This window comes from Heptranchias perlo, chromosome 1, assembly GCF_035084215.1.
Source record: "Heptranchias perlo isolate sHepPer1 chromosome 1, sHepPer1.hap1, whole genome shotgun sequence".
In the NCBI taxonomy this organism is placed as follows: Eukaryota; Metazoa; Chordata; class Chondrichthyes; order Hexanchiformes; family Hexanchidae; genus Heptranchias; species Heptranchias perlo.
Window position 1 is genome coordinate 192,496,717 of NC_090325.1, and position 13,050 is coordinate 192,509,766.

A 13,050-nucleotide genomic window follows, 5' to 3' on the forward strand; every position below is an offset into this window, starting at 1 on the left:
CCCTACTTTGTCTAACCCTGTCAGCGTAACCTTCTATTCCTTTGTCCCTTTGGTTGAAATACGGCCTGAGGCAGCTCAATCGTTCGAAGAGCCAATGAGGTAAAACATCTATTCTAGCCCACAGCATGCCCCAGTGTGGCGATGGAGTGGTGGAGAACCTGCTCATGCCACGTTAGTCATGAACTTTCAGTGCACTGTCAACTCCAAAAGAATGCAATAATTCCCCTTAAAGTCCTCCTCCATCTCCTCACAGTTTCTTTCCCCTTCTCTGCGAACCCTAACGTTATCTGAGGCCTTAGCATCAAACACGTGGAATTGGGTCATTGTTAATAGGTAATTGGCTAAAGAGCCGGGGCTGGGGGGGGCGGGGAGATGAGGAGAATTTATTTTTTACGCAGCGAGTCGTTACGATCTGGAACGCGCTGCCTGAAAAGGGCGGTGGAAGCAGATTCAATAGTAACATTCAAAACGGAATTGGATAAATACTTGAAGGGAAGGAAATTTGCAGGGCCAAAGGGAAAGAGCTGGGGGAGTGGGACTTTCAAAGAGCCGGCACAGGCACAATGGGCCGAATGGCCTCCTTCTGCTGCTGTAAGATTCTATGATTCTCCAGTTGATTTGATACAAATTTTAAATTCAATAACGCCCATTGTTCGGCCTACATTTTTCTTCCACGGGTTATCTTGTTCAATCAGCACTATAGAGTGCGGCCGATTTAATTAAAGCCTAAAATGAAACGACTGTCTCGTGGCCGCGATTTTTATCGGACCAGGTGCCCCCGCACTTCAGTATCCGGAGTCCTAAACAAGAAGCTGATATCGCGAGACCTCTCAGATGACACAAAGCGTATCATTTGATCTCTCAGGACAAATCAGCCATTGCAGCTCACCCGCTCTGCTTCTCTGTGGGCCCCCTCGTGTGTCCTGGCAGGTAATCTGTGGTGAGACACAGTATGTTAAGTTGGTGAAGGCACTCTCTGCTGAGTCGGGTTGCCAACTCTGGTCGAACGTATTCCTGGAGGTTTCATCGTATGACCCCCCCCACCCGCTGCATTCCCGCCATTGGTTGCCCGACACCTCCATCCTCGCGGCGTCCCGCGTTCCCACGGCCAATCGGAAGGCGAACGGACTCTTCAATACCCGACTGGATGATTCTTGACGGTCAGTCAAACAGCCTTTTCTTTTGCCGTCGTCAATACTTTTATAACTAATAAACAGAAGTGTTCGAAAGGAAATGAAAAAAAAACACACACCATTTTTTTTGTTAAAACGCCCCTACGATTTTTCTCTTGGGATTTGCTCCCAGCAGCATCCTGGAGATCAAGCTTCAAATCCCGGAGACTCCAGGACAATCCTGGAGGGTTGGCAACCCTTAGTGCTGAGCCTCAGATCATCCTGATTGAGGTTGATGACAACGAGAAACTTGCCGAGTGAGCAGTCGAAGGGTTGCCAAACCTCCTGGATTGTCCTGGAGTCTCCAGGAATTAAAGACTAATCTCCAGGACGCTGCTGCGAGCAAAACCCGGGAGAAAAATCGTAGGAGCATATAAAAAAAAAAGTGGTACGTTTTATTCATTTTCTTGGAACGACCTTGTTTATCAGTTATAAAAATATCAGGGTAGGATAAAGGTCGTTTGACTGACAGTCAAGAACCGTCCAATCGTCCAACGATGAGTCCGCTCGCTGAGGGGAGGGTGGAAGTCTGTGCTCACTGAGGTGACTCTGCTGAGGATTCAAACACTTTTCCCGCTTTCGTCGACACCCAGCGTCAGCACCAAGCCCTTAGAAATCAGGTATATACGGTTAGACATTGGAGTAAAAACTCCCTTCTCATCTACTTCTGCCTCAGAAGGGCATCCAGTACAGACTGAGTGTGCCACGTCTCACCCAACCAGCCTTGCAGCTTCACAGAATGAGACTGGCACATCTTATGACAACTTTATAGATGGTTTTTGTTCGATCTGTGCCCACTAGGCCTTTTTAATTATTGACCGGTGGTGGCATTAAGTGTCACCAATCAGAAACATAAAATCAATGTGGCAGGTACCGTCAATATAATCAATAAACATGCCCAATAGAGCAACAGGTAACCAAAAACAATTAAACTATATATAATATTGCTAAGGGCATCCAAAATACATTCTATGCCCTGCGGTGCGCATCGGTCGCAGAAGGCCTCAAGGGTACCGGTGGGCTCCGTGCACCCCCGCTCCAAGGCCAGCCGGGCACGGACATGGAAGAGAGGCAGGCAGGCAGAGCCACCACCATGCCACCACCCCCAAACCAGCCATGGGATCCGCCCATCCTGGACCTGTCGGTCTCCACCTTGGCCGCACCCACGAGGAGGCCATGCCCACTAGGAGTTGATTGAAGCTGCCCAATCTCATTTCACGCACAGCCCTTACAGATCCAGATGTCCGTCCCATCGGTGTGACCTGGATCCAGACCCAAGGGGGTGAAAGGACTGCAAGATAACCCATAAAAGTAGGAGATCTTCTATGTCCCACCACTAGTATTCACACTTGATAAATAAAAATTGATTGCCAGAAGTAGGCAACATAAAGGTTTACCTTATTTGTTTTATTTAAAGTTTTAAACCCGCCCAAAAGTTGGATTATTATTTTCCTCTCTTTTGAAAGGATTTTCCCATTTCATTACAAGTTCACTGACGCTGCAGGATTATTACTGCATCGATCGGAGAAAGGACAGAGACACTTCCTGTTTTCTTTTTTAAAGTCCTTGGGCAAATTTGGGCCTGAGTGGGTTAATGACTGAAACGGTTATTAGTCACTAAAGTGACAGCAGCACAGAAAGATGTTATGCAGCACAACAGGTGCTAGTTTGGTTAAAGAATATGCAATGGGAAATGTCAATTTAAGGCTTTAATCAGCAGGTTGTGCTGACAGTTTCAGGCTCATTTGTTCCAATAGGGTGGACTGCGATTGATTTATAAACGGTACGGGATAAAAAGTGCAGAAATAAAGGAAACCTGAAATTACTTAGAGCTCATAGTGATGAAACAATTACTGTTTGAATCTGAAGGGTATAGATCAGGTCTTATTTAAATATATGAGAATTTTTTTAGGCAGAGACCCATGGAGATCATAGAACCGTACAGCACAGAAGGAGGCCATTCAAACCATCGTGCCTATGCCAGCTCTTTGAAAGAGCTATCCAATTAGTCCCACTCCCCTGCTCTTTCCCCATATCCCTGCAATTTTCTCCCCTTCAAGTATTTATCAATTCCCTTTTAAAAGTTACGATTGAATCTGCTTCCACCGCCCTTTCAGGCAGCGCATTCCAGATCATAACAATTCGCTGCGTAAAAAAATTTCTCCTCTGCTTCTTTTGCCGATTACTTTAATTCTGTGTCCTCCGGTTACTGGCCCTTCTACTTCTGGAAACAGTTTCTTCTTATTTACTCTAACAAAACCCTTCATCATTTTGAACACCTCTATCAAATCCCCCCTTAAACTCCCTATAACAATCCCAGAGCTTCTCTTCTCTACTCTCTCCACAATGGGGTTTCCATTAGACACAAATCTCTGTGGGACGCACTGTCGATCCCGATTTTCATTATTAAACAGTTAGCAGTGCCTGAAGTTAAATGCGGTGACAACACGGCAAGCAATGAGCACCACTTCCTGATTTCTCCCTACATCCTAAGATATAGTACTCATTGTATCCACCTCCGACAGACGAATTGAGTGAATTCTGATGGATACAAAACCCTGGGCCTTTCAATCCTGACACTCAATTGACTCAGCCATCTGACACTCATATATTCATTTTTAAACTTCACACGTCATTTTCACAAATCTCTTGTAAAATACCTGTCCACTGTTTTTATCTTCAATATCATTCAATCCATTTTTACTGACAGCTTAAATAACAGCAGATGTTGCTTTCGTTTCCACTCGTTTCATTTGAATGTTTGATTTCTCCGTTTCACTCTGGGGTTGATAATGGGTGGCGTCGAGCAAAACTCAACCGATTCTATTTTGCAAGGAGTGAGCCTTTTTATAGTTTGGTCATCTTTCTCACAAGAATACAAAGGAAATTCCTGTCCTTCCTCTCACAACCTCCCAAAGGCGAGCGGTAAAAAAACTGATCATTTTTGATAGATAGATACATTAATGCATAGATAAAGACAGACAGAAATGAACCTTCCTCTCCACCCTTCAGAATTGCAAGAGTTGGGAGACATTTGGAACAAGGGAGAACGGGAGAGAGCGAGACATAACCCATGCAAATTTTTTTTTTTGGAGTGGTGTAGTGACACAACCCCTCGTACCCCTGCCATTTCCCCAGACACTCTCTTTACTGTTGTGCAAATTCGGACTGCAATGGGCAACTCCTAAATACAAGGTGTTTATTTTTTCTCTCTTTTAATTGGTGACTTCCATTTTTGTTTTCAAATTGAAAATAATATCGCAACATGACAGCTCAGTCTCTTTTCACCTTTCAGTGACTGATGCTGCAATGTTATCATATATTCCCCAGGAGCTGTGAATTCTTCAATCTAACTCACTTTGATAAAGGGCGTGAGCATGTAAGAGAGTCACAATCGGCAAGGGCTAACAAAGAGAATGCGAGATCATGAGACACAAATCATTTGCAATCTGTTGAAAAGAACTAAACTTTTTCAGACATAGAGAGAGATGCCAATCAGAAAATCCTTTGCCTCTCCTAAGTCAGTAATTCCTATAAACGATTACTGCTTCGCGGCACCTCCCCCCTCTCCTACAAATGCGTCATATTCATAATTTTAATGATCAGTCACCCTCATCCCCTCCACTAGTGCCATGCAGACTGCACTAGAAACAACCACCATTAGTAAACAAGTCAGTGCAACAAAGTCAACTTAATTCAAACAAAGAAATCGTCAGAAAAATTACAAGCACTTGCATGTTTCACTAGAAAACAGTGGGGGAGAAAATGTTATTAGATATCTTCCAACTTGTACCCTATAGCACTGAAATGTCATTTCATAGTTAGTTGAGGTAGCGGCTAATCACACTTGTAACCTTGTTCACTTTTAAAGACAGCTCTGACGGGCGTTAGCGATGCTCGTGGTTGGCGGGGAGAGAGAGGGGCGTGTTAAGTTTTAAGAATTATATAAATATGATGTTGAATTCTCATTTTTTCAAGTAGGGTTGCCAACTCTGGTTGAACGTATTCCTGGAGGTTTTATCACATGGCCTCCCACTCCCAACTGCCCCACCCGGTCAAACAGCCTTTTATCTCCCCATCTCAAATTATTTTACTATTAATAAATTAAGGCGTTGTAAGAAAATGAAAATAAAAGACACAACTTTTTTTTTTTAAATACTCCTATGATTTTTCTCCCGGGGTTTTGCTCGCAGAAGTGTCCTGGGGATTGATCTTGGATTCCTGGAGTCTCCAGGACAATCCTGGAACGTTGGCAATTCCTATTTTCCAGTGAGTTTTTGCAAAGGGGGCTAAGCAATAGAGAAGCCTGTGGAAGATTGGCCGTTCTGAAGCCGGTATAACGATTTTTGAATCTCAGCCATTTCATCATTAGGGATTGCTGGACAGGGGCTTCTCTGGGGGAGGGGGGAGGGAGGGGGAGGGGGGAGGGAGGGGGAGGGGGAGGGGGAGGGGGAGGGAGGGGGAGGGAAGGAGGGGGGGGGGGGGGGGGGGGGGGGGGAGGAGGAGGAAAGAGGTAGGAGATAAAGGGAGGGTCATCCCTGGACTTCTCCTGTGTACCTCCCAGCGGACGGTTTCAAAGCGGCTTTGGGCGAGGCCGGGGTGGTGGGGGGGGGGAACGGGGGAACTAATTCTAACCTAACTCACTAGGCGGGAATCCCACAGGATCAGGGGGAATGTCGGTTTTACTCCTCGCCCATTCGAGCAGGGTATATAACCAGCGTTGCACCCATTGCAGTCCCCCCCCCCCCCGTTTTTCTCAGCTGCTGATGGGTGTGTCGTAGGGAGAACAGGAGCAACGGGGATGGGGAGAAAAACAACAACTAAAAAAAGTCTCAGTCTAAAAAAAAAAGTGACAATTATGGATGTGCAACACTCACCCGGGCAACGTTTAAGTGAACGTTCACCTACGACCTTTGCCCTGGGTTACATTACAGGGCCCGACTCCGATAAAACATGGAATGCTACACTAATGCACTCACTAGTGCCAGAGAAATGGTCAGATTAACTCCCTGGCCAGCAGCAGCACCATCTCCCTCCCTGGCACTTGTCTGAGTTTACTCAAAACTCCCTGCCTTTCAGTTGAGCCAAAAGGTCATGAAACTCAGTCTCTTCTTGTGATCTTAAACAGATCAGTAAAGCACTCGGTCACTCCAGCTACACCAAAGGTTTGTTTTAAATGCACTTAACTGAAATATCATGACTTGCTATCTAAACAGGACTCAGCTAATGGACTTCAAACAATGAGCAAGATAATACAGCCCACTTGATAGTGTGTAAGCAGCTGTATGAAAGCATGGTTAGACATTGAGGGCCTGCATTCTGGTGGTTTTTAATTAGTTTCAATTAACTTTCACTCTTTTCCACGGGATTGCTATCACATGGCTGTGAGCTGAGAAATCTGCATTTTCAGATGAGCTTCAGAATGTTTAACGATAATGTATAGGAGGGAAAAATGGACATGCCAGCTATCAATAGGAAAGGGGCTACTGTGTTTTAAACAAATGATTTAGTATGACCCATTCCTTAGCTTCTTGCTAACCAGGTCCAGCCAATGGATCTGTATTATCACAGACCATTAACCACAGTACTTACTGTCAGTAGTTTGATTGGATTAGCAGCGTTTCTGTAAAACCGGGTTGCTGACAATGATTATTTGATTAAGAGTTTAATAATCAATAGGGTTCTGATTCATCAATCACAGATGATCCCCTCTTGTCTTCTGTGACACTATCATTAGACTGATTAAATCCCTGGAGACCTAAGAATCTCAGTGGTCAGAATTAAAGGGACATAGCTATTATCAACGTTTGAAATTTGGGATCCCCAGTCTCTCCTTCTGAAAAAAGAATGATTTTAAAGTTCACTTAATCAATTTAAAAATCAGTCAAGCAGCATGTGAAGTGTCCATATAGCTGATACATCTGAAAAGAGATATACAGGGACATAACAGCCGTAAAAGTTGGAATTAAAACTCACAAGTCTTCTTTATGCATCCTGCACAGACTGTTAAAAATCTACGCAACAGTGAAGGACAAGGTTTGCCTTGAATCCAAGCTAAGGTCAGTCGTACAAGTCCAGGAATTGCTTATGGCAAGGGGCAAAGGCATTTTTTTTTGTTTTAAAACCTTGCCAAGTGTTGCCAACACAATTACTGGAGTGGCCAAAACCCCCTGATAAATTAGTGCAACTGAAATATACTCGAAAAGGAAAAATTTGCAGGGTTGTGAGGAAAGAGTGGGGGAGTGGGACTAATTGGAGAGCTCTTTCAAAGAGCCGAGATAGACACAATGGGCTGAATGGCCTCCTTCTATGATGTATGATTCTGTGAAGAGTTCATTACTGCCACCAGGGTCAGAAGTTTTACATAGAAAAAATACAACATTTATACTCTGCTAATCCATTGAAAATACAGGGAGAAAGATGGCCGTAAAGATACGCAGAGCAATCAACATTCAAAATGTGCCTTCCAGATACACATGGTGGGAGAACTAGATGACTTCTGATAGCCAATCAGGGCAAATGGTTTTTTCATCTCCAGCTCTAATATTTGTTTCATGTAAATACATTTTTACATTTTCCCAATCGAATGACATCATTTCACCCTTCTCCAAAGGGTTACTTTTTTTTTGTAAATCCTTGGTACACCACTTGATCACATTAGGAGGAGCTCTGGGGAATTGAGATACTAGTATGTGCTGTGAAACCTTAAACTTAATCCAATGAATCGTCCCTGCATTGTCTGGAGTTTCCACGTGACCATCCTTAGTGACATTATTTCTCAGCATTTTCAATGCTGGGGAAAATTCCTACTTCACTCCCTTGGAATAAGAAATTCAACGGGAATTTCTAGCTTTAGCTGGACAGACACGGACACACACACACACACACATACTAATTTCTCTCTCACTCTGCGCTGCCCTGTATTTGTTAAAATCACCAGCCTTGAGAATGCTATCAAATCACCAGCCTTGGGAATGCTATCAAATCACCAGCCTTGGGAATGCTATCAAATCACCAGCCTTGGGAATGCTATCAAATCACCAGCCTTGAATTAAAAAGCTGGTGCACAAAATAGTGGAATGGAAATCAACAAGTTGTGTAAAGGGGCAAATATTGCATATTTCACAGAATTTACACAGAATTTACAGCACAGAAACAGGCCATTCGGCCCAACTGGTCTATGCCAGCGTTTATGCTCCGCATGAGCCCCCTCCCTCCCTACTTCCTCTAACCACATCAGCATATCCTTCTATTCCTTTCTCCTTCATGTGTTTATCTAACTCCCCTTTAAATGTATCTATGCTATTCGCCTCAACTACTCCTTGTGTCAGCAAATTCCACATTCTAACCACTCTCTGGGTAAAGAAGTTTCTCCTGAATTCCTTATTGCATTTATTGGTGATTATCTTATATTTATGTCCCCCTGGTTTTGGACTCCCCCCCCCCCCCCCCCCCACAAGTGGAAACATCTTCTCTATGTCTACCCTATCAAAGCCCTTCTTAATTTTAAAGACCTCTATCAGGTCACCCCCCCACCTCAGCCTTCTCTTTTCCAGAGAAAAGAGTCCCAGCCTGTTCAGTCTTAAAACAGCAGATCTAAGGGCCTAGCATCATTATCATAGCCTGATTTAGACAATTTACAATTAACATGTGTAAAATAACATCGTTTAAAACACTGGGATAATACAGAAAAATGAAAGCTATCTATCCATTTAATATTTTTAAAGGGGTACTGTCACATTTTGTTAAACTACCAGTGATAGACATTTGGGACATCTGTTTTAAAGGGAAATGAGTGACATATTTCTGGTAAAACTTGAACTGTCACATCTCTCCAATGTACTTTAAGTATTCCCTGTGTAGCTATTTTACGAGTTTAGAACTTTTAAAACACGCTTGAATGAAATAGCCATAAGGGGAGGAAAAAAATTATGCAAAGCATTTAAATACAAGATTACACTCGAAAAGAGAGGCTGCAGGAAGAAATCCTGTTAATTATCTAGGAGTTGGGGGGTTTAACTGAAAAATCATGGGTCACAGATTCAATACAAAAAAAAATTCTTAGTAATGCAATGAATGCAAGCTGAATTAATCAAATGGGGGATTTTTTTTTTATGCAGTGGGGTGGGCTCAAACCATCTCTTGTGCAGAGTCTGCGGGCTGTTTGTGCCAGGGACCTGCTCAGTGTGTCTCACTCTAATTTGACTCCCCCTCAGGACACGCACTTATTGGGGAGATCCATCTAGCTCTGTAAGAGGCACTCCAGATTGTGCTAAGTGGCTGTCTCTCTCCCTCTCCCTCTCTCTCTCCCCCCAATCCCTGCAGCTGGTCCCTGGCTCTTTTTTCTAAAAAAAACGATGAAGACTCCCTCGTTACTGCAGACAACCCCCCACCCCAAACACACACACACACACACTCCCCAGCAGCCAAGATCAGCTAAAACTGACAACCAATATAATTACTATCAGTACCGGCGCCACAGCCCAGTCAGCAGCCAGACTTTTAAAAAAAAATGCTTCACTCCGTCGGACGAGCCAGGAATTTCACATCCCCCAATACACACATGGGTTCATATTTATGAATGGAGCCTCTTTATATGAATGCCATCCCATATTACTGTATCTGCATTTAATTTTATTATAATGAATTGGATTCTGCAGACATAAGGAAAACTCTTAATAAAATCTTGACCTCAATACTCTTTTTTAAAAACTGTACGTGGATTCCTGCTATATGCAAATTGTTTGTTCCCAATACTCCTGCCTTGCTTTCCCCCCCCCCCCCCCCATCTTCTAAACTGGTATCTGGGACTAGGACAACCTAGCTTTGGAAAAAAACATCCTCACACTGTATCAGGAGACCAATCCATCTAATCCATTGGCCCATCAGATTGTGTACAGTGACTTGTGTGTAATGATATCGTGTTTTCTTGGTACATTTTTTTTTTATCAGCAGCTGTGTTAGCGCAGGTAACCCGTGTCTAATTTGTGATGTTTTAAGTCTGTCGGATCAATCGGGCAGAGCTACGAGTGGTCGGGAGATGTATTGCACACCAACCCATTTTAAAAGAGCAAATGCGACAATTTTTGGTGATCGATTCATTTGTGATAGTAAAAGCAACTGGAAAAGATGTTTTTTGTTCCAATCCAAGCGGCCTCGCCGATCAATAAATGCTGTTCATAACCATCACTGCACAGGTTCCTTTATATATGTGTGTGTGTGAGTGAATCGATGGAGACAGGGAGAGCATAACCCTCAACTTATTGGGGAGATCCATCTTTTAGGGAGCAGAAGATTGGAAGTTAAGAGCTACAAAGTATCATAAAATAAATGACAAAGATGCATTTTAAACAAACTTAAGGCTTACATATATATCCCCCCTCTCCAATCTTGGGGGGGGGGGGGGAGAGAGAGGACGAATCCGGATCAAATTAAACCAGCAGGGAAGGTTCCTCCATCCAACAGCCCCAAATCCCGGACACAGTAAGCAAATAAACCGGGCCACCTCGCCAGAGGGAACTTCCCCATCCAGGAACTACACGGGCTGTACTGTTTCTTAAAAGTAGTGCATGTTTAACACAAGACAGGGACATGAGCCCAGAGGCTGGAGACCCAGGAACGTATAAACATATAATGATAATATCATAATAACGCACCAAGATGAGATTTTCTGTACACATCAACATCTATTTACACACAACTCCGTTAACAAACCAAAACCAATCTACACAACTCTCACTGGACCCAGATTAACACATTTGCTTCAATTAAACATTTTTTTTAATACATGGAAAGTAATATCACTGAGTTCTGGATCGTGCTGGTTTCCCATCGAATCCCTCTATTTAATTCCAACCTTCCCTCTCCAATCTGCAGCGACCCGTAACTGAAGCATCAAACTAAGTGATGGGGTCTCGGCTCTCTAACTCCCCAAGTCGCCCCTTACCTGACCCCCAACGGGATGGGATGGGATCCCTTTCCCCCCGCCTCTCTCCCTCTCTCCCTGCCTCCCTCTCCTTCCCTCTTTCTGTCCCCCTCTCAATCTTTCCCTGTCACCCTCTTCCTCTCCCTCTCTCCCTGTCCTTATCCCCCTCTCCCTCTCCCGGTCCCTGTCTCTCTCCCCATCTCCCTGTCCTTCTCACTCTCCCTGTCTCCCTGTCCTTCTCCCCTCCCTGCCCCTATTGCCCTCTCCCTCGCTCCCTGTCCCTCTCCCCTTCCCTGCCCTATTGCCCTCCCCTCTCCCTGTCTGCCTCTTTCTCTCCCCCTCCCTGTCCCTATCTCCCTCACCCTCTCTCACCCCTGTCCCTGTCTCCCTCTTCCTCTCCCTGTCTCTATCTCCCTCTCCCTCTCTCCTTGTCCCAGTCTCACTCTCCCCTCTTCCTCTCCCTGTCCCTATCTTCCCTCTCCTTGTCTCCCTCTTTCTCTCCCCTCCCTGTCTCCCTCTTTCTCTCCCCCTCCCTGTCCCCCTCTCACTTTCCCCTCTCCTTATCTCTCTCCCCATCCCTGTCCCTATCTCCCTCTTTCTCAATCACCCTCTCTCCCTCTTTCTCTCCCTGTTCCTATCTCCTTCTCTCCCTGTCCCCCTCTCACTCTTCCCTCTCTCTGTCTCTCTCCCCTTCCCTGTCCCTATCACCCTCTCTCCCTCTCACTCTCCCCTCTCCCTGTCTCTCTCCCCCCTCCCTGTCCCTATCTCCCTCTCTCTCATTCACCCTGTCTCCCTCTTTCTCTCCCCCTCCCTGTCCCTATCACCCTCTCTCCCTGTCCCCCTCTCACTCTCCCCTCTCCCTCTTTCTCTCCCTGTCTATCCCCCTCTCTCCCATTCCCCCTCTCCTTCTTACCTTGAGATGCCCGGAGGTCCGCGATCGCCGCCAGGGCAGGTAGCAGCAACACACGGAGCAAGTCCTGCACTCTTATTCCACACTGACTTTCCCCCATGGTTTGCAAAAAGGAGGGAAGTTGAGGGGGAAGGGGAAGGGGAGAAGTTGGGGAGGTTTGAACCAAAAAAGAACAAACAGCCGTCGAGATCCTTTTTAAGTTGAAACGGGTTTCTCCTCCTGTAACCAGGCGCCGAATCAGATCGGGAGGAGGAGGAGAGGGGGGAAAAAATCAAAATAATTAAAAGCCAACTGGTCAAATCGGATTTCCTCCAGGTCCAGATGCGATCAGAAAGGCAAATGCCACCGCCCTTTAACCACTTCTGGGTCTTTCCCCCCTTCTATATTGCAACCGTAACAAGACAATAATTAGAGGGGAAAAATAAAAAAAAGTTTTCTTCTGTGTTTTAATTTTTTTTTGCAGGTAGCCGCAGAATGTTGTCCGGTGTTTTTTTTTTGTTTTAATCCAGGTTAGAGCACAAGTCTATGATCTGATGGCAACAAGCTCTCCAGCACAGACGATCTTCGTGTGGGATCAGAGCATCCTTTAGTACTGTAACTCTGCGTCTCTGCACTCCAGGCTGTGGGAGACCGACTTGTAAACACGATAGGGAAGAGTGTGTGTGTGTGTGAGAGAGAGAGAGACTGGTCTGTCTTAGACACAGTTGGCTATCCAATAGTGCTCAACATTTCCCTTTGCCTAGTTCTACTGGTGCAGACAGAAAAACCTGGCTTGGACTCTTCAGGAGCTGGAGTTGTCGAGCAGAATAAGGTTTTATGTGGTTTATCAATAGGCGTTCCAGTGATCATAACTCAAATGGAGGATATTCTCCAGGAGGCCACTGAGAAAGTCTCACTGTATTCATCAAAATAACTGCTGTACTCTTCACAGAAATATTTGCATTTAATGTAGCACCTTTCACAACCAATGAAGTGTAGTCACTGTTTGTAATGTAGGAAATGCGGCAGCCAATTTGCGCACAGCAAGATCCCACAAACAGCAA

General features: G+C 44.9%; 1 protein-coding gene across 2 annotated transcripts in view; it reads right to left on the minus strand.

Moving 5' to 3' along the window:
• Positions 1–12,684, minus strand: part of LOC137330387 (netrin receptor UNC5C-like) — a 341,615-nt gene extending 328,931 nt beyond the window's left edge. For both annotated transcript variants that reach the window (XM_067994493.1, XM_067994492.1), the window contains exon 1: positions 12,011–12,684. In XM_067994493.1, the coding sequence (XP_067850594.1) occupies positions 12,011–12,107 (97 nt within the window). In that variant the 5' untranslated portion in view covers positions 12,108–12,684. The remainder of the gene's footprint in view (positions 1–12,010) is intronic.
• Between the last annotated feature and the right edge of the window lie 366 nt (positions 12,685–13,050).